Source organism: Bos indicus x Bos taurus, chromosome 10, assembly GCF_003369695.1.
Source record: "Bos indicus x Bos taurus breed Angus x Brahman F1 hybrid chromosome 10, Bos_hybrid_MaternalHap_v2.0, whole genome shotgun sequence".
NCBI classification, from domain to species: Eukaryota; Metazoa; Chordata; class Mammalia; order Artiodactyla; family Bovidae; genus Bos; species Bos indicus x Bos taurus.
In genome coordinates, this window is record NC_040085.1 from 75,843,214 (window position 1) to 75,868,547 (window position 25,334).

General features: G+C 41.5%; 1 protein-coding gene and 1 pseudogene across 2 annotated transcripts in view; one reads left to right on the forward strand and one right to left on the reverse strand.

Moving 5' to 3' along the window:
* The window catches only part of LOC113899050 (cytochrome c oxidase assembly protein COX16 homolog, mitochondrial), a 40,375-nt gene extending 15,437 nt beyond the window's left edge, over positions 1 to 24,938 (forward strand). The window contains exons 2-5 of one of the 2 annotated variants that reach the window (XM_027552293.1): positions 2,333 to 2,507; positions 16,808 to 16,879; positions 21,385 to 21,447; positions 24,555 to 24,938. In XM_027552293.1, the coding sequence (XP_027408094.1) occupies positions 2,400 to 2,507; positions 16,808 to 16,879; positions 21,385 to 21,447; positions 24,555 to 24,674 (363 nt within the window). In that variant the 5' untranslated portion in view covers positions 2,333 to 2,399 and the 3' untranslated portion in view covers positions 24,675 to 24,938. Of the gene's footprint in view, positions 1 to 2,332; positions 2,508 to 10,872; positions 11,091 to 16,807; positions 16,880 to 21,384; positions 21,448 to 24,554 lie in introns of those variants that run through there. The other variant, XM_027552294.1, reaches the window with a different exon arrangement.
* On the reverse strand, positions 418 to 799 carry LOC113899051 (annotated as a pseudogene).
* Positions 24,939 to 25,334: the final 396 nt, after the last annotated feature.

Consider the following 25,334-nt stretch of genomic DNA (forward strand, 5'->3'; position numbering starts at 1 on the left):
ATGAATATCAATTGTGTGTCATTTACCGTTCAAACATATTTAAGAGGCCTTGTTTTTGTTGTTGTTGTTGTTACATAAATTAGCCCATTTATTATAGGCTAGCAACATTATCCGGAGAAGGCAATGGCACCCCACTCCAGTACTCTTGCCTGGAAAATCCCATAGATGGAGGAGCCTGGTAGGCTGCAGTCCATGGGGTCTCTAAGAGTCGGACACGACTGAGCGACTTCACTTTCTCTTTTCACTTTCATGCATTGGAGAAAGAAATGGCAGCCCATTCCAGTGTTCTTGCCTGGAGAATCCCAGGGACGGGGGAGCTTGGTGGGCTGCTGTCTATGGGGTCACACAGAGTCGGACACGACTGAAGTGACTTAGCATAGCATAGCAACATTATCAAATGGTGGTGCTTCAGCTGGTCCTTCAGTTCGTCCGTCTTCTGATGGCAGACTTTACTATGGCACCAGAAGTGGTGTGCATGTCCAGGCCCCACCAGCTACAGTTTTCATGCAGGAACCACAGTTCCAAATGCCCACAGCTCATCTCTTCATCTTGGTGTTGCCACAGAAGGGGTAGGTATACTTGGCATGCTGGCTGATTTCAATTTTCTTCACCATTTTCCTGAGGGAGGCACCTTAACGGGTCCTGTATTTGCCCACAATTCCGACCTTGGTGCGTTTTGCCATGTTAATGCAACCTAGATCTGAGCCCAAGAGCTGAGAGGCCTTGCTTCTTAATGGAAGATTATAATGATGATGATCATTATTTGTGAGATATTTCTACCTTTTCCCTATCCTATTGGTGGTGTGCTCAGAATTGGTGGTATGCTCAGACTTCTCCAAAATAATAAAAATATTTTTGTGGAAAAATAATTCCTCTTCTCACCCACTTCCCACCCCCCCACCCCCCGCCCAGAGATGTCCACATTTTAATCACTGCAAACTGTGAATATGTTATATTATGCAGCAAAAAGGAATTAAGAGATGGAATTTAGGTAGTAAACAGCTATTCTTCAAATAGGAAAATTATCCTTGATGATCTAGTGGCCCTAGTGTAGTCACTTGGGTCTTTAAAAGTGGAAAGGGGAGGCAGAAGAAAAGGTCAGAGTGATGCAACAAGATGTGAGAAGGGCTTAACTTTCATGGTTGGCTTTGCAGGTAGAGGAAGTGGCCAAAAGCCTATGAAAGTGAATGGCCTCCAGAAGCCAGGGAAGGCAAGGAGAGAGAGTCTCTCTTAGGGCCTGCAGAAAGGAATACAACCCTGACAACACCCTGATTTTAGCCCAGTGAGACCCACATCAGACTCAGACCTCCAGAACTGTGAAATAAAAAAAAAAAAATTAAGCCACTAAGTTTGTGGTAATTTGTTACCCCAACAATAGAAAACCAATGTCGATGGTAAAGTAGTGCACAGATATTACCAAAAGGTATAGAAATGGGACACAGGGTTTGGGAAGCACTATATGCTGCAAGATGCTGAGGGATCCACGTGTGTCTAGAGTTATATGTAATTACCTGTGGAAAGCAGGGTTACCTTGGAGGTGGACAGAATTAGGAGCGGCACTCTTTGACTGAAAGCGTCTAGTAATCCAACTACATTATAGCAAACTGAAGTTAACTAGAGTATGAGGCACCTTCTTTCTCTGGCCCTGGGCTACATTAAGAGAACACCCACCCCATTAATTCCAAAGTCTTTGTGTTACATTCAAAATTGCACTTGGTTACCTACTAATATAAGTTCAAGCATGCAGTACGAATGTTCCTTCAATAGCAGAAGACAACATGAAGATAGCAATAAAAAATAAACAGTAAAAGTTATTAGTTGACATTCAGGAAAAAGGGCACTAGAGTACTGGCAAATCTGCTTCAGAATTCTAGGAAAAACCCAGTAAACCAAGATCCATGTAGCATCTAAATTTTAGGGACAATACCTCATTCTCTATTTTTTGATTAGCAATAAAACCTGAGAAGCCAAACCATTCTCCTCTTTATAAAAGTCCACGTACTAAGGTGAGGAACTGTGTAGACCTGCCATTTTGCCTTCAGTAGTTACCTGATCTAAGAATATGTTTTTGTGTATAGCAGTCATGTGTGCTATTACAAAATACTGAGGAGAGGAGAAGGAAGTGACACTCACAGGGGGAAAACGTTGATTCTTGAGAAAGAACAGAAAAAAAGTTGAGACTAATTTACTAATGTTGTTGTTTGGGGGAAAAAACTATTTCTCTTTGTGTATATACATAAACACACACACACACACACACACACACACACATATATATATCTGACATAATATTTTCCAATGACATCTCCCAACCCACATTTTCTTATGCTAGGTGATCTTGCCATTTTGCCATTAAGAGATGGAGTCTTGTGACAACAGCAGCATGGCAGAATGACACAATGTCTCCCCTTCGTTATACACCCAGTAGAACATCCACAACTCGACAGAGGTGCTTCTACCAAACATACGAGGATGCCAACGAACTCCACATACCCGTACATCTAAAGGTGGGTGGACTGGAACAGACAGAGGAGGTGGGGCCAGGGGAATAGTGGAGCTGGTACCCACAACCCCGGCTCTCCAGAGAATGCAGCAATAGCAGGGCAGGTGGTGTGTTCAACTCTAGCCTCCAGGCTGCAGTTACGTGTGCACCTGTGGCCACAGGTAACTGGGCAGCAGTGGCAGTGGGGCCTGGGACACTGACCATCCAGCCACTGAGGTACGCATGATGCCAGAGCCTTTCCTCCAATCCCACAGCAGCAGAGCCTATGAAGCTTAAAACACTGAACACAGCAGAGGCTCCCATGCATCCTGGCTCTCATCTCTCCAGGCCTCCAGCCTCCCTCTCTCCCAGCAGCAGCAGAACCCAACACTCAGGAGATCCTACACATGGCAGAAGAGCCCACCATCCTGGTGCCCCAGGCAGAAACTCCAGTGATACTGGCAATACCAAGGCACCACTGACTCTAGAGGCACAAGAAGCCATAACAAGGCCTCAGGGTGACACCTCTGACAGAGGAAGTGAAGGGTATAAATTGGCAACACTCAATTCTAGCCAGAGGCAGCTCAAGCAAGAGAAACCAAAACCTTGTGCTATATAGTGCCACCTACTAGAAAACAGACTTTATTTTCTTGGGCTCCAAAATCACTGCAGATGGTGACTGAAGCCATGAAATTAAAAGACGTTTGCTCCTTGGAAGAAAAGCTATGACCAACCTAGAGAGCATATTAAAAAGCAGAGACATTACTTTGCCAACAAAGGTCCATATAGTCAAAGCTATGGTTTTTTCCAGTAGTCATGTATGGATGTGAGAGTTGGACCATAAAAAAAGCTGAGTGCCAAAGAATTGATGCCTTAAACTATAGTGTTGAAGAAGACTCTTCAGAGTCCCTTACACTGTGAAGAGATCAGACCAGTCAATCCTAAATGAAATCAGTCCTGAATATTCATTGGATGGACTGATGCTAAAACTCCAATACTTTGACCACCTTATGTGAAGAACTGACTCATTGGAAGACCCTGATGCTGGGAAAGATTGAAGGCAGGAGGAGAAGGGGATGACAGAGGATGAGATGGTTGGATGGCATCACTGACTTGATGGACATGAGTTTGAGCAAGCTTTGAGAGATGGTGAAGGACAGTGAAGCCTGGCATGTTGCAGTCCATGGGGTCACAGAGAGTCGGACGTGGCCAAGTGACTGAACTGATGCTAGAGGAAATCTTGCCCTAAAAATTGAGGGGCTCTTTTTGCATACGTGTGTGTGTGTGCTAAGTCACTTCAGTCATGTCCAACTCTTTGCAACCCTATGGACTGTGGCCCACCAGGCTCCTCTGTCCATGGGATTCTCCAGGCAAGAATACTGGAGTGGTTTGCCATTTCGTCTTCCAGGGGATCTTCCCAAGTCCATGGGGTTGCAAAGAGTCAGACAGGACTGAGGGATGAACAACAACAGCAGCAACGGGAAAGCAGAATAAAAGCCTTTAATTTCTAATGAATCATTAGAATCAAGTAGAAGGGTATTTGTTACTTGAAATGCATCAGTAGATGAACAACTTACCAAACACTATAAATACCCACAGTAACACTTCCACAGAAAGAAAATGATAGTTTTCCAGAAACCAAACTTAAAATCATGGAATACTGCAATCTAACTGATTGTTGTTTTTCGTTGCTAAGTCATGGCCAACTCTTTTGTGATGCCATGGACTGTAGCCCAACAGGCTCCTTTCTGCATGGGATTTCCTAAGTAAGAATACTGGAGAGTGTTACTATTTCCTTCTCCAGAGGATCTTCACAATCCAGGGATTAAACCTGTCTCCTGCATTGGAAGGTGGATTCTTTAATAATGAACCATCAATCTAATTGATAAAGAATTCAAAATAGCTGTCACAAAGAAACTCAACGAGGTACAAGAAAACTCAGAAACCCAGTTCAATCGGCTTAGCAATAAAATTAATGAACAGAATAATTTAATAAGGATATTGAAACTCTAAAAAAGAACTAAACATAAATTTGGCAGCTGAAAAACCCAGTATATAAAATGAAGAATGCATTAGTAATCACTGGAAACAGAGCAGATCATATGGAAGAGCATCTGTTTGTCACTTCCACTGTATACTCACAAGGGATTTGATTTAGGTCATACCTGAATGGCCAACTGGTTTTCTGTATTTCTTCAATTTAAGCCTAAGTTTTGCAATAAGGAGTTCATGATCTGAGCCACAGTCAGCTCTTTGTCTTGTTTTTGCTAACTGTATAGAGCTTCTCCATCTTTGGCTGCAAAGAATATAATTAATCTGATTTTGGTGTTGACCATCTGATGATGTCTATGTGTAGAGTCACCTCTTGTGTTGTTGAAAGAGGGTGTTTGCTATGACCAGTGTGTTCTCTTGGCAAAACTCTGTTAGCCTTTTCCCTGCTTCATTTTGTAGTCCAAGGCCAAACTTGCCTGTTATTCCAGGTAACTGTTGCTTTCCTACTTTTACATTCCAATCCCCCCATGATGAAAAGGACACCTTCTTTGGTGTTAGCTCTAGAAGGTCCTGTAGGTCTTCATAGAACTCATCAATTTAAGCTTTCTTCGGCATTATTGCTTGGGGCATAGACTTCTGTTAGAGTGAGCTTGAATGGTAATCAGCCGACATCATTCTGTCCTTTTTGAGACTGCACTCAAGTACTGCATTTCAGACTCTTCTGTTGACTATGAGGGCTACTACATTTCTTCTAAGGGATTCTTGCCCACAGTAGTAGACATAATGGTCATCTGAATTAAATTTGCCCATTTCCATTCATTTTAGTTCACTGATTCCTAAGATGTCAATGTTCACTCTTGCCATCTCCTGTTTGACCACTTACAATTTACCCTGATTCATGGACCTGACATTCCAGATTCCTATGCAATATTGTTCTTTACAATCACTCAGTGAATCGGCACATGAATTAATCCTTTCCATTTCCTTTTCTGCTGGAATTTGTCCAAAGAAGAAACCCGCTGGTCTGCCTGACTGGTGACTTCCTAACATTTTATCAGTCCAGGCTCTCTAATGTTTCTGCTGCCAATAAAGTGCGTTTTGTACCTTTCCTTAACTCATAGGTGAAACACACCAAAACTGATCAGTGATTGCTTTGCAAATTTCCCAAAGCTGGGGACTGTATTTCAGTCCACCTCATCCTGACCAGCGTCAGACTGAATGTTTCCATTGCTAGCACCTTTTTCTTCACAGAACTTACATTCCCGCTGTAACCTTGCACCTATCAGGAGGCTGGTCCCCAGCACTGGGTGTGATTCTGTGCCCTGCAATGCACCACAGAGCCAAGCTGAGCAGAAGGGCTGGAATCTGAATTTAAATCTCACGTCCATTAGTTGTGGGTGTCCCTGGTGGCTCAGTGGTAAAGAATCCACCTATCAACGCAGGAGATGGGTTTGATCCTTGGATTGGGAAGACCCCCTGGAGAAGGAAATGGCAACCCACTCCAATATTTTTGCCTGGAGAATCCCGTAGACAGAGGAGCCTGACGGGCTACAGTCCATGGGGTCCCAAGGAATAGGACAAGACTGAGCAACTACACAACAACAATCCATTAGTTGATGAGATCAAGATGAACTTAAATGAGCCTATTCCCTACAAGAATGTCAGTGAAAGTCATGGGGAGTCAGGGTGTATAACCTTTTAATTAATCTGATTTTTATTTTCTACAGATAGGAATTAAGCTCAGGTTAATTCTCATTTCTTGGGAAACAAATTGTAATTTAACTCAGCACCAAGGATGCCCTCCAGTCATGTTATTATAGTTCCTTGTGCTAGGGATCACAGACCCAGCTAGAGCAGCTAAGCCTGCTCTCAGATGTTGGAGGCAGGTAGCAGAATTTGCCCAGCAAGCCTTTAGTCAGTTACTCTCCTTAACTGACTTGTCAAGTGCCAGAAAGTAGTTTCCAAAAGAGATGAACTGTTCTCCACTGGTATTCTTTTTCCACTCCCCTCCCCTGTGCCTCGTTGTCTACCTGACACAGCAGCACAGAAGCTTTGGTGCAGATCTAGTCCTGAGTAGTGGCAGGTGGCCTCAGAATGGCAGTGTGAAATGTAATCAAAGAAATCAGCTCCATCTGGGGGAGGGGGCCACTTTTCATGACAGTTGAGAGAATAAATAGTCACAGGACTTTGATTTCACTAGGTATGGATTGGGATATGAAATGAAATAAATGGCCAGCTAGGTGCTAAAAATTTAAACAGCCCAAAGCTATTTCATCAGCTATGGGCAGTTCAAAACCAAACCCTTTAGCTTTTTTCCAAGTTCTCATTTCTCATGAACAGAGGAGAGAAATGGGCCTTGGGATTTGGGAGTGGAGCCAGACGCATTGGATATTAAGAGGTAGGGATGCTCCTTTTCTACCCAATACAATTTTCAGCAAGAGACCCCCCCGCCCCCCCCCATACACAAAAGGGTACAGTGTCACAAGACCACGAGACATGTCCGTGAAATGAAGTCCATTCCCTCCTTGAGGTCTGTGATATGACATAGATCTGAGATAATCCTTAGAGATCTAGTTATTTAATGTTCAGGAAGATAATGAAATGAAGCCCCAGGAGGGTAAGGCTAATCCTGGGATCACAGACTGGACTCCCTGCACACCTGGTGCTTACAGACGTCACCCACAGATATGTTCTCCCTCACCCAGGCTTTGTACTCAGGGGACAAACATTAATGTGTGCTAACATTAATGTCACCCCACTCCAGCACTCTTGCCTGGAAAATCCCATGGATGGAGGAGCCTGGTGGGCTGCAGTCCATGGGGTCTCGAAGAGTTGGACACGACTGAGCGCTTTCACTTTCACTTTTCACTTTCCTGCATTGGCGAAGGAAATGGCAACCCACTCCAGTGTTCTTGCCTGGAGAATCCCAGGGACGGAGGAGCCTGATTGGCTGCCGTCTATGGGGTCGCACAGAGTCGGACACGACTGAAGCGACAGTAGCAGCAACAGCAGCAGCAACATTAATGTGTCCCTGGTTTGTCTGTTTGTGTTGAGTCAGATAATATTGTACATATGGCGGCTCCCCTTCTCCTTGTTCACACACATCCATCTGTTCATTAGATAAGCATTCTTAGTAGGTATTCACCTTGCATTGTTACAAATGCCAAAAACTGTTTTAAACATTTGTTACAAATGTTACAAACTCTCAGAGGCTTGTTTCCTCACCTACACTCATAGAGACATGCAGAGTTTATCACCCTTGGGAAAAAATAATGGTTCCCACTCACCCTTAAAACTGAAAGTAAACAGAAGGACTGTCTTAACTGGTGGTCAGAGTAACTGGATTTCAGTCCAGAATCTTCCACTAACCAGCTGTGTGACCTTGGGCATGTCGCCTTTCTACTCTGGCCTTATCTATCCTTTTCATAAAAGGAGGATCTCAGTCAAACATGGGTGATCTGAAGCTTTTTTCCCAGTTTTACATTCTCTAACTCTCTGTGTGGCCTAGTTGCTTCAGTCGTGTCCAACTCTTTGGGACCCACCAGGCTCCTCTGTCCATGGGATTCTCCAGGCAAGAATACTGGAGTGGGTTGCCATGCCCTCTTCCAGGGGATCTTCCTGACCTAGGGACAGAACCCGAGTCTCCCACATTGCAAGCAGATTCTTTACTGTCTGAGCCACCAGGGAACCAAGTCCCTGCTGACCTCTATAGGTCACCTAAAAAAGTCTCACTGGTCAAGTGCAGTTTGAGGTGAAAATAGGTGAGGCTTTCTCTGACTCATCTGTGCAAACAGCACACGTGAGGGGCTGTTTCCCAAGCTAGATGGTTCATGTGTGCCTACTAGTATGCCAGCCTCTTAAAGGCAGGGATCATATCTTTTCATCTCTGTGTTTTTCGAGCCTTCTAATGATTCCCCAAAAGGTATACTGGATGGTTGTAGAATGAGTGAAAACCAGACATTCATAAACAACTGATGATTGCACGATATCTGGTAGTAAAAGCACGAGCATTAAAGATTCACAGATAGCAAGACACAACACCAATTACCATTCAACCTGAATTTTCATGGCACTTTTTATCCCCATTTTTATTAAGCTACCCATCACTCAGTTCAGTTCAGTTCAGTCGCTCAGTCGTGTCCGACTCTTTGCGACCCCATGAATCGCAGCACGCTAGGCCTCCCTGTCCATCACCAACTCCCAGAGTTGACCAAAACTCATGTGCATCGAGTCAGTGATGCCATCAGCCATCTCATCCTCTGTGGTCCCCTTCTCCTCCTGCCCCCAATCCCTCCCAGCACCAGGGTCTTTTCCAATGAGTCAGCTCTTCGCTTGCAGAGAAGGCAATGGCACCCACTCCAGTACTCTTGCCTGGCAAATCCCATGGACGGAGGAGCCTGGTAGGCTGCAGTCCATGGGGTCACTGAGGGTCGGACATGACTGAGCGACTTCACTTTCACTTTTCACTTTCATGCATTGGAGAAGGAAATGGCAACCCACTCCAGTGTTCTTGCCTGGAGAATCCCAGGGATGGGGGAGCCTGGTGGGCTGCCATCTCTGGGGTCGCACAGAGTTGGACATGACTGAAGTGACTTAGCAGCAATAGCAGCAGCAGCTCTTCTCTTGAGGTGGCCAAAGTATTGGAGTTTCAGCCTCAGCATCAGTCCTTCCAATAAACACCCAGGACTGGTCTCCTTTAGGATGGACTGGTTGGAACTCCTTGCAGTCCTTCCAATAAACACCCAGGACTGGTCTCCTTTAGGATGGACTGGTTGGAACTCCTTGCAGTCGAAGGGACTCTCAAGAGTCTTCTCCAGCACCACAGTTCAAAAGCATCAATTCTTCGGCGCTCAGCTCTCTTCGCAGTCCAACTCACATCCATACATGACCACTGGAAAAACCATAGCCTTTACTAGACGGACCTTTGTTGGCAAAGTAATATCTCTGCTTTTTAATATGCTATCTAGGTTGGACATAACTTTCCTTCCAAGGAGTAAGCGTCTTTTAATTTCATGGCTGCAGTCACCATCTGCAGTGATTTTGGAGCCCCCCAAAATAAAGTCTGACACTGTTTCCCCATCTATTTCCCATGAAGTGATGGGACCAGATTCCATGATCTTAGTTTTCTAAATGTTGAGCTTTAAACCAACTTTTTCACTCTCCTCTTTCACTTTCATCAAGAGGCTTTTTAATTCCTCTTCACCTTCTTCCATAAGGGTGGTGTCATCTGCATATTTGAGGTTATTGATATTTCTCCTGGCAATCTTGATTCCAGCATGTGCTTCTTCCAGCCCAGCGTTTCTCACGATGCACTCTGCATATAAGTTAAATAAACAGGGTGACAATACCCATCACTGCAACCATGTAATTAAAAGACACTTGCTCCTTGGAAGAAAAGCTATGACAAACCTAGGCAGTGGATTAAAAAGCAGAGACATTACTCTGTTGACAAAAGTCCATATAGTCAAAGCAATGGTTTTTCCAGTAATGTACAGATGTGAGAGTTGGACTATAAAAAAGGCTGCGTGCCAAATGTTCTTTGCCAAATGCTTTCAAACTGCAGTGTTAGAGAAGACTCTTGAGAGTCCCTTGGACAGCAAGGAGATCAAACCAGCCAATCCTAAAGGAAATCAGTCCTGAATATTCATTGGAAGGACTGATGCTGAAGCAGAAACTCCCAATACTTTGGCCAACCTGATATAAAGAACTGACTCACTGGAAAAAGACCCTGATGCTGGGAAAGATTGAAGGCAGGAGGAGAAGGGGATGATAGAGGAGGAGATGGTTGGATGGCATCACCGACCCAATGGACATGACTTTGAGCAAGCTCCAGGAGATGGTGAAAGACAGGGAAGCCTGGCGTGCTGCAGTTCATGGGGTTGCAAAATCGGGATATGACTGATCAAGTGAACAACTCCGCAGATTACTGCAGAGGTTAGAGTACTGACTTCAAAGTAGGTTTTTTAAACCTAATTTTATTGAGCTGATTTTATGTGCCAGAAAGTGTTCTAAGAGCCAGAACACGGGAGATAAATACAGGTTCCACATCCTTTGACAATTAGTACAAACATGACTGGGCTTCCCAGGTGGCTCAGACGGTAAAGAATCCGCCTGCAACGTAGGAGACCTGGGTTCATCCCTGGGTTGGGAAGATCCCCTAAAGGAGGGCATGGTAACCCACTCCAGTATTCTTGCATGGAGAATCCCCATGGACAGAGGAACCTGGCTGGCTACAGTCCATGGCGTCCAAAGAGTCGGACACGACTGAGCCTGAGCGACAAAGCACGCACACACAACCAGTCTCAAGTCCCAAGGGGACACCAGCTTGCCGGAACTAAATGGCTCGCACTCGAATTTCCGGGGGGAAGCTTGAGTGTGTTACTACGGATCTATTGCTTTTGCCTGCCGGAGATCGATCTTAGAAAGACCCAGCACTGGGAGGCTAAGGAAAAGAGGTGAGTCAGGGACGTCTTCGTAGTGGAGCTACTGAGATTCGGGAGGCCACGCTGGGCTTGTTTGGCGTCCAAACGACTCGGACAGTTCAGTCATGTTCGGCTACGCGGTGAGGCGCGCCCTGCGCAAGAGTAAGACCCTTCGCTACGGAGTTCCCATGTTGGTGAGCGCAGTGGAGGGTAAAGTGTGTGTTAGAGGCGGGTGGGGATGAGGGATTCCGAAAGGGTGGGACCTCAAGATTGGCTGGGACGTCAGTGAGGTGAACCTGTAATGTATGAGGGGAGGAACCGCAACCTGCGCTAGAATGTGGCCGGCCTTTCAGTTCAGTCGCTCAGTCGTGTCCGACTCTTTGCGACCCCATGAATCGCAGCACGCCAGGCCTCTCTGTCCATCACCAACTCCTGGAGTTCACTGAGACGTCCATCGAGTCAGTGATGCCATCCAGCCATCTCATCCTCTGTCGTCCCCTTCTCCTGCCTTCAATATTTCCCAGCATCAGGGTAGTTTCCTAGTCACTCCCCGCGCTGGTAGTTCGACCTCAGGTCCTTGTCTGACCTTTGGTAGTTAACCTGGATGTGCTTCTGAACCAGATTTTAACCCGAACCAGGCTTTAGCTAGAGCCTGGATGATTACTAAACTCCCATTCCCCGGCCCCAACCTCCCGTCTGCCACGCTACAGCTTGAAGATAACTCTGGTCATCGAAACTAGTTATATTCACTTAATTTAACTACAGTTTTGGGCATCCTCAGGTTTCAGTTTACTAGTTTGTGAATTGGCTTAATTCTTCCAGGGTTGTTATGAGTTAAAAAAAAAAAAATCCTTGTGAGTTAAATGTAGCACAGTGTAGCAGCCCTGCAAAGATAGTCGCTGCATTATGGTTGGTATTTTTAAAGCACATTGCAAGTAGTTTTGGCATTTCTTTGTATCCACTCCTACATGGAGTTCTCAGAAGATCCTGTTCGTCTTGAAGATTCAAGTTAATGCTTAATACTTAACACCAACCGGAGTTGGAATCCAGTGAAACCACACTCTTTCTTTTCTGTTTGACCTTGGCAAGGTATTTTGTTTCAACAAGCCTTGATGTCATAGTAAATGAAATAATATAAATAAAGCAGGTGAACAGTTTTTAAATAGTTTATTACTTTGATAAGAATTTGGTACAGGAAAAGTTACCAGATTTTGCATTTAACCAGGACTATAAAGCAAAGTAGTGACCTTAGAAAAGTAATGTGTTTTTTAGTTCATCTTTGATGAATGTGGATTCTTTTTAATCTTTAAAAATTCCTTTTTATCTTTTTAAAAGTTTAAAGAAAATCATTTATGAGACAATGCAGAATTATATTTGTGTAGCCAACAGGGACTGTGTAAAAACTATCCTCCCTGTGGATTCCCCTGCCACAAAATAGAGGTCCATTCAGAAACATGTGATTGTCAGTGCAAGTTGAGGTCACCTGCATGTCCCACTGGAAGATAGTTTAGTTTTGTTTGTTATCTTTCAAAATCATCAACGCTAAGCTCTTAAAACCACTAGTATTAAAGTACCTTCTAGGAACTCCCTCATTTGTTTTATTTCTTAGACAAGACTACCACAGTAGACTTCTTCCTAAGTGTATTTCTCTACACTGGTCTCTGTGTCTATACTGGATCTGTGCTACACTGGACCTAGGTCTATACTGTTTCAAAATGTGGGTCCTCCGTTAACTATATGGACCTTTGTCCACAAAGTGGTCTCTCTGCTTTTTAGTACACTGTCTAGGTTTGTCATAGCTTGTCTCCCAAGGAGCAAGCATTTTTTAATTTCATGGCTGCAGTTACCATCCATAGTAATTTTTAGAGCCCAAGAAAAAGTCTGTCACTGTTTCCATTGTTTCCCCATCTATTTGCCATGAAAGGATGGGACCAGATGCCATGATCTTTGATTTTTGAACGTTGTGTTTTGAGCCAGCTTATTAACTCTCCTTTTTCACCTTCATCAAGAGGCTCTTTAGTTCTCCTTCGCTTTCTGCTATAAGGGTGGTGTCAACTGCATATCTGAGGTTATTGATATTGGAATAACCTTGATGGAAAAGTCTCATTGGAATATCTTAATTCCAGCTTGTGCTTCTTCCAGCCTGGCATTTTGCATGATGTACTCTGCATATAAGTTGAATAAGCAGGGTGACAAGATACAGTCTTGACGTACTCATTTCCCAATTTGGAACCAGTCTGTTCCATGTCCAGTTCTAACTGTTGCTTCTTGATCTGCATACAGATTCCTCAGGGGGCAGGTAAGGTGGTCTGGTATTCCCAGCTCTTGAAGAATTTTCCACAGTTTGTTGTGATCCACACAAAGGGTCCTAGACAAGTAACTAATTCTGTAGAGGAAAATATTTAACTCAGTTCTCTAAAACCCAGCAGTACTAGAAAGAGCTCAAATGATGCATGGTCTTCATCATGTATCAGTTGGATATTCCATATTTACTATATTACTATGCCATAATTATTATAGCATACTACTATACTTAAAGTTGAAATTATTTTCTCTCTTTGTTGTCGTCGTTCATTTGCTCAGTCGTGTCTGACTCTTTGTGACCCCATGGACTGCAGAGTGCCAGGCTTCCCTGTCCTTCTCCATCTCTTGGAGCTTGCTCAAATTCATGTCAGTTGAGTTGCTGATGCCATCCAACTATCTTATCTTCTGTCTCTCCCTTTTTCTGCCTTCAGTCTTTCCCAGCAGCAGGGTCTTTTCCAGAGTCGGGTCTTCACATTGAGTGGCCACAGTATTGGAGATTCAGCTTCAGCATCAGTCCTTCCAATGAATATTTCAGGGTTGATTTCTTTTAGGACTGACTGGTTTGGTCTCCTTGCTGTCGAAGGGACTCTCAGGAGTCTTCTCTAGCACCACAGTTTGAAAACATTAATTCTTTAATGCTCAGCCTTCTTTATGGTCCAACTCTCACATCCATACATGACTGCTGGAAAAACCATAGTTTTGACTAGGTGGACCTTTGTCAGCAAAGTGATTTCTTTGCTTCTTAATATGTTATCTGGGTTTGTCATTGCTTTTCTCCCGAGGAGCAAGCATCTTTTAATTTCATAACTCCAGTGTCCACAGTGATTTTGGAGCCCAAGAAAATAAAGTCTGTCACTGTTTCCATTTTCTCCCCATCTATTTGCCATGCAGTGATGGGACCGGATGCCATTATCTTAGTTTTTTTAATGTTGAATTTTAAGCCAGCTGTTTTATTCTTTTTTTCTTTTTTTTTAATCTCTTACATAAATGTTAGTGCTTGCTTCACAAGAACAACAAACAGAAGAGGACTTAGAGTCCCAGGTATAGGCTAACAGTACTCTCCTTCCCTTCTTCCCCGAACCACTTGGAAAAGAGAATATATTTGTTGTTTCAATTTGTGCACTGCCCATTTAGTCCCCAGAATTTACCTTTCTAATCTGACTAGTCATTACTGGTTTCTGCATACTAAAATGCAGACCATTTAATGTCTGAAGATGGTTTTAGTATATTCATTGTTTGGAAACTATCATCACAGTCTAATTTTAAAACATTTTCATCACCCTAAAGGAATCACCAAACTCACTTGTAGCCGCTTCCTGTTCTCCTCTACTGTTCCGTCTTAGGTAACCACTAATCATCTCTATATAGATGTAATAGAATAATACAATTTGTGGTCTTTTGTGAGTGACTTTGTTCACTTAGCATAATGTTTTGAAGGTTTATTCATCTAACATGTATCAAAGTGTCATACCCTTTTAGTGACTAGATAGTATTCGATCAGTTGGAATATTTATTGTCCATTGATAAGCATTAGTTGGGTTTTTTTTTTCATTTCTTGGCTATTATGAATAACGGTGCTATGAACATTCATGTACAGATTTTTGTATAGATGTGTTTTCATTTCTCTTGGATAAATGCCTACTAGTAGAATTGCTGCATCATATGATAGCTCCATGTTTAACATTTTGAGGAACTATCAACCTGTTTCTCAAAAAGTGCATCATTTTACATTCCCCCCAGCAGCATATGAGGCTTCTGATTTTTCCACGTTCTTATCAACAGTTGTCATTGTCCACTCTTTAAAAATAAACCCTTACAAGGAGATGTGAAGTGGTTTTGATTTTCATTTCTCTCCTGGTAGCTCAGCTGGTAAAGAATCTGCCTGCAATGCAGGAGACCCTGGTTTGATTCCTGGATTGGGAAGATCCCCTGAAGAAGGGATGGGCTACCCTCTCCAATATTCTTGGGCTTCCCTGGTGGCTCAGACAGTAAAGAATCCACCTGCAATGTGGGAGACCTGGGTTCGATCCCTGGTTTGGGAAGATCCCCTGGAGGAGGGCATGGGAACCCACTCCAGTATTCTTGCCTGGAGAATCCTCATGGACAGAGGAGCCTGGCAGGCTATAATCCATGGGGTCACAAAGAGTCAGACACAACTGAGCAACAAAGCACAGCACAATGACTAATGATCCTTTCTTACAATTGATTATTGGTTATCTGTATATCTTCTTTGAGGAACTGTCCAAGTTTTTTGCCCATTTTTAAGAGAATGTGTTTTTCTTTATATTGGGCAGAGGTTTCCTTAAACACCTGGATTCAGTAAGTTTCCCAGTCTTTGTCAAGGGGCTCTGTGTGCTAGATTGGGCATTCCTTCAATACTCAGGCAGGTTACAACTCTGCCTTAAAGTTTTACTTATTTGCTCAGAGCCTCAAAGTTAGCCATTGTTGAGTGTGTAGGATCTTCTCAGAAATCTCCTGTACTTACACACAGCTATTGTCACGTGGACCATTCTGTTCATATGTATGTGTAACCTAAAGTAGGATCTGGCTGCTTGCAGCTCAAAAGCCAACAAAAAAAGTAGTTAGTGGAAAGGAAAGGTTGCTTTATTTTGGATGCCAGCAACATGGGTGAACTATTTCAGGTCCTAAAAGATGATACTGTTATAGTGCTGCATTCTGTATGCCAGCAAATATGGAAAACTCAGCAGTGGCCACAGGACTGGAAAAGGTCAGTTTTCATTCCAGTCCCAAAGAAAGGCAATGCCAAAGAATGTTCAAACTGTCGCACCATTGCACTCATCTCACAGGCTAGCTAAGTAATGCTCAAAATTCTGTAAGTGAGGCTTCAACAGTACGTGAACCGAGAACTAACAGGTGTTCAAGCTGGATTTAGAAAAGGCAGAGGAACCAGAGATCAAATTGCCAACATTTGTAGGATCATTGAAAAAGCAGGAGGGTTCCAGAAAAGCATTTATTTCTGCTTTATTGACTACACCAAAGCCTTTGACTATGTGGATCACAACAAACTGTGGAAAATTCTTCAAGAGGTGGGAGTACCAGATCACCTTACCTGCCCCCTGAGAAATCTGTATGGAGGTCAAGAAGGAACAGTCAGAACCAGACATGGAACAGCAGAGTGGTTCCAAATTGGTAAAGGAGTGCATCGACGCTATATATTGTCACCCTGCTTATTTAACTTATATGCAGAGTACATTGTGTGAAATGCTGAGTTGGATGAAGCACAGGCTGGAATCAAGATTACCATTTAGTTGGTGTGCTTTTACTTTCTCGTATACTAAGTGTATAGTCTTTCCTTAGTTCATAGGTCTTTTATAAGAATTAACTGATACAGTGATTGTGATGTGGTATATAAACCATAGGATCAAGTACAGGTATAAATTAGTGATTTTGGTATTTTCTGATATGCTAAAATGTTTCCCAGTGATAGTATATACTACATTTGCTCTGAAAAGATGAATGGTAACTCACCAGGAAGAATAATCTATAGGATTTTGTATAATCTGCCACCCTTGGCATTTAGATAAGTAATATATAGATATGCTGAATTCTGCCCTTCTATTTTAATTGTTTCTCTGTTTTGTTTCAGTTGCTGATTGTTGGAGGTTCTTTTGGTCTTCGTGAGTTTTCTCAAATTCGTTATGATGCTGTGAAGATTAAAGTAAGAACTCTCTTTGGAGTTTGACATGTATATATGTATATTTTGGTTTATGAGACATGGATACTTAAAATACTAAGCTGTCTGAATTTTATCTCGCTTTTTTAAAAAAATGTTTATTTATTTATTTGACTGCACCGAGTCTTAGTTGCAGTATGTGGGATCTATTTCCCTGAGCAGGGATTGAACCCAGGGCCCCTGCATTGGGAGTGTGGAGTCTTAGCCACTGGACCACCAGAGATGTCCTTATCTTGCTTTTTAAGTCTGATGAATGATCTTTGGGCTCTTTTATAAAACATTTCTTTAAAAATTATATATATATATATTTAAACTTTTTATGTATTTATTAATTTTGATTGTGCTGTGTGTTTGTTGCTGTGCAAGGACTTTCACTAGCTGCAGTGAGCAGGCGCTGCTCTCAGTTGTGGTGCACGGCTTCTGTTGAGCACAGGTTCTAGAGCATGTGTGGCACATGGCCTTAGTTGCTCCACAGCATGTGGAATCTTCCTGGACCAGGGATTGAACCTGTGTCCTCTGCTTTGACAGGCAGATTCTTAACCACTGGACCACCAGGGAAGTCCTATACAATTTTTAAAGATTACTTTCCATTTAGAGTTATTACAGAATATTAGCTATGTTCCCCATGATGTGCAGTATATCCTCGAGCTTGTCGTACACCCAGTAGTTTATACTTTCCATCACTTTACCCCTGTATTGCCTGTCGCCTCCCCCTACTGGTAACCACTAGTTTCTTTCTGTATTTGTGAGTCTGCATCTTTTTTGTTGGGCTTTCCTGGTGGCTTAGATGGTAAAGCATCTGCCTGCAATGCGGGAGACCCAGGTTCGATCCCCGGGTGGGGAAGATCCCCTGGAGAAGGAAATGGCAACCCACTCCAGTACTCTTGCCTGAAAAATTCCATGGACGGAGGAGCCTGGTGGGCTACAGTCCATGGGGTCGCAAAGAGTCGGACACAACTGAGCGACTTCACTTTCTTTCACTTTTCCTTTTCGTTATATTTACTAGTTTGTTGTATTTTTTTAGATTCCACGAATGCATGGTATTTGTATGAATATGTGGAGAAAGAGATGTAGATAATGGATTTACAGGGGTCTTTTTTATAGTTTGCTTTTATCATAGGACTAGTTTGTTTGCTGTATTTGTGAGTCTGCTTCTTTTTTGTTACATTTACTAGTTTGTGTAATTACTACCAAATTCAGGTCTGTTGTTACAGAAGAATTCTGGTTAATTCATTCAAAAGTATGTAGCTTTTGTTTGTGGCACACATCTGATACTTGTTTTTTCCCCAAGTACAGTTAACTCTGAAACAACAGAGGTTTAGACTGTGCTGCTCCACTGGTACCGTGGACTTTTTTTCAGTAAATACTACAGTACTTTACAATCTGCAGCTGGCTGAATCCATGCATGTGGAACCCACAGATATGGCGGGCCAAGTGTATATTTATTGAGGAAAATCCTTATATAAGTGGACTCTCAACAAACTTGTGTTGTTCAAGAGTCAGCTGTATTTCATTAGCAGACCTCAGTAATGTTGGTGGGAAAGTAGAGTATTGAAAGCTTATTCAGTTTTTTCAGTTAATCTTATGGTTTAAGAGAAATACCAACTCAAGCTAGTGTTAAAGACAGTAAGTATTAGAATAAATGTTAAATTAAAAAGGAATACATGGTTTCTGTGAGGGAATAGACCAGTTATCAACTGAGTTTTAAAGTTTCTGTTAGCATCCCAATTATTTTATTAAGGACTTTTTGCCCTTTTGCTCTAAGATGAAAGTTATAGTAATCTGACTTTTGGAAATGGGATGTCATATACATATTTGAAAAATAATTGCAAATTTGTCATGAGTTTATCATGTCTTAGATCCTACAGATAAAGATTCAAGAAACTGGTTCTTACAAAGCTTATAGCATAATCAAGGCTGTGCTGTGCTATACTTAGTCACCCAGTCATGTCTGACTCTTTGCGACCCCATGGACTGCAGCCCACCAGGCTCCTCTGTCCATGGGGATTCTCTCAGCAAGAATACTGGAGTGGGTAGGCTATCCTTTCTCTAGGGGAACTTTTGACCCAGGGATCAAACTGGGGTCTTCTGCATTGCAGGCAGATTCTTTACCAGCTGAGCTATCCAGAAAGCCCCATAATCAAGGTTGGGAGACTTCTAATATAAAAATGTATCCAAACATACAACATAACAATGCCTAGTGAAATGCTAGATTAGAATTTTACATAATACATTGCTAGAACTTCAAGGAGAAATATATAGTTTAGATTTGGGAAACGGATACCAGAGGTCTGCTAGAGGTATCAACCTTTGAATTAAGGCTTTAAAAATGATGAGAGTTAAATGATAGCTAAATGATGAAAATGATTAGTATTATATAACATAGAGGGGCAGTTGGGCATATGGTCAGATTTTCAGTTTAGAACTCTCTGGCAAGAGTACAGGATGGATGGAGATTAGGGGAGCAAGATAGGAGGGAAGAGAGTGTTTCAGCTGGAGATAGAGAGACCTCTTAAGATACTTTGGCAGTAATATAGATGAACAATACTGGAATCTGAAGTAAAACATTGGCAGTGACAATAGAAATGAATGGATTCTAAAAGAATTTGTAGCAGCAAGTTGATAGTGATATATGCAATATTAAAATCTAAATAAATATGGGAAGACTTTGGTTTTAAGGACTAGGTAAATTTTCACAGCAAGGGAGAATGAGGGAGATTGCAATAACAGAAGAGGTCTAGAGGATGGGGTCAGAGTAAAGAGAACAAAGTTGAGAGAAATGAGGTTGATTGAAGTTGAGAGGATGAGATTGGTTGAGGTCTATGGAAGGAGGCTGAGAGGACAAAGTTTAGCTGAGCAGGATCAGAGGACAAGACCTACTGAGAGTGAGAGGTCCAGGTTGGTTGATACTGAGAAGTCAGACTCTGGTGAAGTCAAGTCTCAGTGTTTAGGTAAGGCTGAGTTCAAACAAGTTTGAGAGGGTAGGGTGGACTAACTTTTAGAGGAACTGAGAAGATTGGTTGAGGTTGACAGGAATTACAAGGGTTGAGAGGCTGAGATTAAGGGAGAGTTAAGAGGGAAAATTCTTAAAGAGATGGGAATACCAGACCACCTTACCTGCCTCCTGAAAAACCTGTGTGCAGCTCAAGAAGCATCAGTTAGAACTGACATGAAACAATGGACTGGTTCAAAATTGGGAAAGGAGTACATCAAAACTGTATGTTGTCACCCTGCTTATTTAACTTAAATGCAGAGTATATCATGTGAAATCCTAGGCTGGATTCCAGCACAAGCTGGAATCAAGATTGCCGGGAGAAATATCGATAACCTCGGATATGCAGGTGATACCACCCTAATAGCAGAAAGTGAAGGGGAACTAAAGACCTTGGTGAAGGTGAAAGAGCAAAGTGAAAAAACTGGCTTAAAACTCAACATTCAAAAAACTAAGATCATGGCATCTGGTCCCGTCACTTCATGGCAAATAGATGGGGAAAAAATGGAAGCAGTGGCAGATTTTATTTTTTTGGGCTCCAAAATCACCGCAGATGGTGACTGCAGCAATGAAACTAAAAGATGCTTGCTCCTTGGAAGAAAAACTGTGACAAACCTGGATAGCATATTAAAAAGTAGAGACATTACTTTGCCAACAAAGGTCCATATAGTCAAAGCTGTGGTTCATCCAGTAGTCATGTACAGATGTGAGAGTTGGATCATAAAAAAGGCTGAGCTGTTAAGAATAGATGATTTTAAACTGTGGTGCTGGGGAGGACTCTTGAGAGTCCCTTGGACAGAAAGAAGATCAAACCAGTCAGTCATAAAGGAAATTAACTTTGAATATTCATAGAAGGACTGATGCCGAAAACGAAGCTCCAGTAGTTTGGCCACCTTATACAAAGAGCTGACTCACTGGAAAAGACCCTGATGGTGGGAAAGACTGAGGGCAGGAGGAGAAGGGGGCAACAGTGGATGAGGTGGTTGGATGGCATCACTGAATCAATGGACATCAGTTTGAGCAAACTCCAGGAGATAGTGAAGGACAAGGAAACCTGGCGTGCTGTAGTCCATGGGGTTGCAAAGAGTCAGACATGACTTGGTGACTGAACAACAGCAACTGGAGGCAGAAGGCCAAGCTTCAAAGCCAAGTTGTGCCTCTTTGACAAGTCATTCAGACTCCCTGTGTTCCATTATCCTTGCTTTGTTCAAATAATAATACTTATGTCATACACTTTTTTGTGGGTTATAGGAAATAATAAATGTCAAAATACGTGGCATACAGCAGGTGCTTGGTAAATTTTTGGCTGCCATTAGTTGTAGTAGTGGTCATAGTACTACTGAGATATTAGTTGTCATACAATTTGATAGATTGTGGAGATTCTCCAACAGTTTTGTAATCTGCCATGCCATCTGAGCCATGCTTATATTAACTTTTTAAATTGCAGATGGAATCTAACAGACTTAAGTAACTTATGGCTGCTTTTATTTTTCTACAGATTGATCCTGAGTTAGAAAAAAAGCTGAAAATGAATAAAGTATCATTGGAATCAGAATATGAGGTATAGTATGCTAATGTAGCAATATTCCTAGTCTGTGAATGGTTCTATCTGCCTTAAGGTAAATTCAAATTATTACCAGTCCAGAAAAAAAATTACCTTAAATATACGTTATTGGAACAACTATGTGGTTGTTTGAGAAGACAGTAAACATGGATCTGTTTTTCATATACTATGAGTAAATTCTGGATGGATCAAGAATTTAAAAATAAAAAAACCCAAAAGGCTAAAAGTACTAGGAGTAAAAAATGAAATTTCTTTTTTGTGTTCTTGAGTCAGAAAAGCCTATTTAAATGTGATGAGAAATAGAGATGTTTTAAAAGTAAATATTCAAAGATACCACCTAAAAAAAATTTGTGTAATATAAAGTCAGTAGTTAGATAAGAAATCCTAAAAATATTGTTTATCCTTATCATGATGAATTGATTAAATATAAAGAGCAAATCAGTATACAATTTCAACAACTCAGTTGGCAGTGAAAACATGAGCAAAACGTGTAATGAGTTCAGAGACAAGGAAATAAATAGCATTTTTAAAACATATAAAGAGATGTTCAACTTATAATAGAAATGTTAATTCACATTATAATGAAGTGTCATTTTTCCAGCTATCTGATTAACAAAATCAAGGAGTTAATAGCATGTTTAATTATAGGATGTTGGGAAGGAGGACATTCTCCATCTCTTATCATATTTTCCCTTTTCTTTTTATGTGTGGTTCTTTTTTATTGAAATGTAGGCATTGTGAATAGTAAATATTGAAGAGACTTGTGAAGAGTGATTGATTCTCATTTTAGCAGTTCAGTTATTGGCTGGTCATTTGGAGCTTGATTTTACAATCTGTAAGGGAGGATCTGTGGAAAGGCTTTGAGGTTTCCTAAATCCCCTGAACTTTGTGGGACTCCTTCTCTGAATTGTTTTCCCGAGAGGATCTTGTCAGAGCTAAAGACTAGACCACTGTGTTGTTTGCTATTTTTGTTTTAGTTTAGTTTGAAACTGGACCGCTTTTGCGTAAAGTAATTCAGTCAGCCTTGCATCCCATCTAACAGTTATTCTTAAATTCTTTAGAGCACATATGTCTTACATTATCTGAGTGAAGGCCATTGTTCTCTCTTAAAACCTTTTTTTAACTTTGGAGCATTTCATAACTATACTTGAAGATAATTTACTCTGTTCTTGAATTAGTAGAAATTTGTTCACCTCTGTAGATTTAAACTCTTGGTAAAGCTCTAAGAGAAATTTAGAGAATCATTATTCACTATTTCCCCATTATTTTCTCTTAAACAGTATATGAGCTATGAAGGGTTTGTCTGGAAGTAGATGTTCCTTATAGTTCTTTTAGAAACCATAGAATATGAGAGCTGAAGAAATCATGCAGACCATTTGGTCTTGTCTTTTCATTATTACTTATGAGAAAATTAGTGCCCAGATAACTCAAATCACTTGCACAGGGTTATATAGCTTATTGGTAAAAGAGTAATGTTTAATATCCAAATGTCAAGGTCAATTTATATCATTTCCTCTGTCACTGGATGTAAGCTGTCCTGTGTTCTCTGTGTTTCTTTTTCTATCTTGTTCAGTTAATTATTCCAGAATAACCAAAGCACATATATGAAAGTTACTGTCAGAGTGGTGTGAGAGGATAAAGAAGTATTTATGTTCTTCCCTTTTTTCCTATTTTCATTCCTGTGCTTCAGAGGTACAGCTAACTAAAGATACAGTGATCCAAACTCTACGTGAAACTAGTCTTTATTGCCCCAGAAGGGCTTTGCTCACAGCCTCTATAGGGAATTGCTTTTCATTCTTCAGGCCAGACTCATTTCTCAGGTGCGGAACAAATCATTGTGCTATCTCTTCCTTCTAGCAGACTCTATACAGTCTCCACCTTTGGTCTCTTCCTTTCATTTACTGCCAGCACCTGTGCTAATCATTACTCTGCTGGATCAGTGTTGAGGTGAAATTTCGTTTTCTCAGATTCTTCTCTTTATGCTCTCAGAAATAAAACATGTAAATTATTCAAGAAATACAAGTCAGAATGACTTGGAACAAAGAGGAACCACCTCACATAGATCAGAATGGCGATCATTAAAAAAAATCTACAGATAAATGCTGAATCCGGTTTAGAGAAAAGATAACCCTCTCGCACTGTTGGTGGGATTGTAAATTGGTGCAGCTACTATGGAAAACAATATGGAGGTTCCTCAAAAAACTAAAAAAAGAGTTGCCATATGATCCAGCAATCCCACTCCTGAACATATATCTGGAGAAAACTATAATTCAGAAAAATATATGTACCCCTATGTTCATAGTTGCACTATTCACAATAGGCAAGACATGGAAGTAACTTAAATGACTGTTGACAAATGAATGGGTAAAGACAATGTGGTGCATATGTACAATGAAAATAAAAAAAGAATGACACCATTTGCTGCAGCATGGATGGATCTGGAGATCATCATACTACGGGAAGTAAGTCAGAAAGAGAAAGACAGATGCCATATGATACCACTTATATGTGGAAGCTAACATAAGACACAAATGAACATATCGACAAAACAGAAACAGACTCTGATATAGAGAACAGACTTTTGGCTTGCCCAGGTAGAGGCAGGTGGGGGAGGGAAGGATTGAGAGTTTGAGATTAGCAGATACAAAGTATTATATACAGAATGTGTAAACAAGAAGATCCTGCTGTATGTATAGCACAGGAATGTATATTCCATATTCTGTGATAATCCATAATCCATCATGGAAAAGAATATGAAAAAGAATGTATGTGTGTGTATGTATACGTATATATGTATAACTGCAGAACTTTTGCCATAGCAAAAATTAACACAATATTGTAAATCAACTGTAATTCAACAAAATAAATTTTTTAAAAAACATGTAGACTCTGTTCCTTTTTTAATAGTTTTATTCTGATGAGGGGAAAGATAGGCAGTAATGTCAATAGCAAGAAAAGTAAGCTTGACATGCAGTTGATTTGTTTACTAGAATTATAAGTGGGGGCCTATTGAATTCTTTCTACTGATTTATTCAGTTAGGTCCTAGCCAAACTCACAGGGCTCCTATACTAATGTTTATGCTCTAATTTTTGTGGCTCTGTAGAAAATAAAGGATTCCACCTTTGATGACTGGAAAAATATTCGAGGACCCAGGCCTTGGGAAGATCCTGATCTCCTCCAAGGACGAAATCCAGAAATCCTTAAGACTAATAAGACAACTTGACCATGTTGATTCTGTTTTTACTTTTTAAATTTTAAATAAAAATGTTATCAACTGGAATTCCAACCATATACTCCTATCCAATGGAGAGAAAACTCCAGACCTGCAGAAGCCTAGATATGAGTAATTTGATGACAAGTACTCTTGATAAAAAGTCAAGTACAGGTTTGTATAAGGTCCAACTCTTCCATTTGCAAATGAAAGTAACAATGTTGACCATATATATTTTTTACTGCTCAATAAACATGTGAATACTGCTACTTAAAAGAGTGTCCTTTATTCTACTCCCAACGTGCATGCATGCTAAGTCGCTTCAGTCATGTCTGACTCTTTGCAAGCCTATAGACCATAGCCCACCAGGGTCCTCTGCCCATGGGATTATCCAGGCAAGAACACTGGAGTGGGTTGCCATTCCCTCCTCCAGAGGATCTTCTCAACTCAGGGATCGAACCCACATCTCTTATGTCTCTGCATTGGCAGGCAGGTTCTTTACCACTAGTGCCATCTGGGAAGACTACCGCCCCACGCCCCCCGCCCCCCCCCCCCCGGATTTCTTTTCCACCAGCAAGTAGGATTCCTACTTGACAATAGTTGGTCTAGATCTAAATTTTAACGGTAATGTCAAACAGAATTTATATCAGACCTGTGTGGAAAATGGTCAGT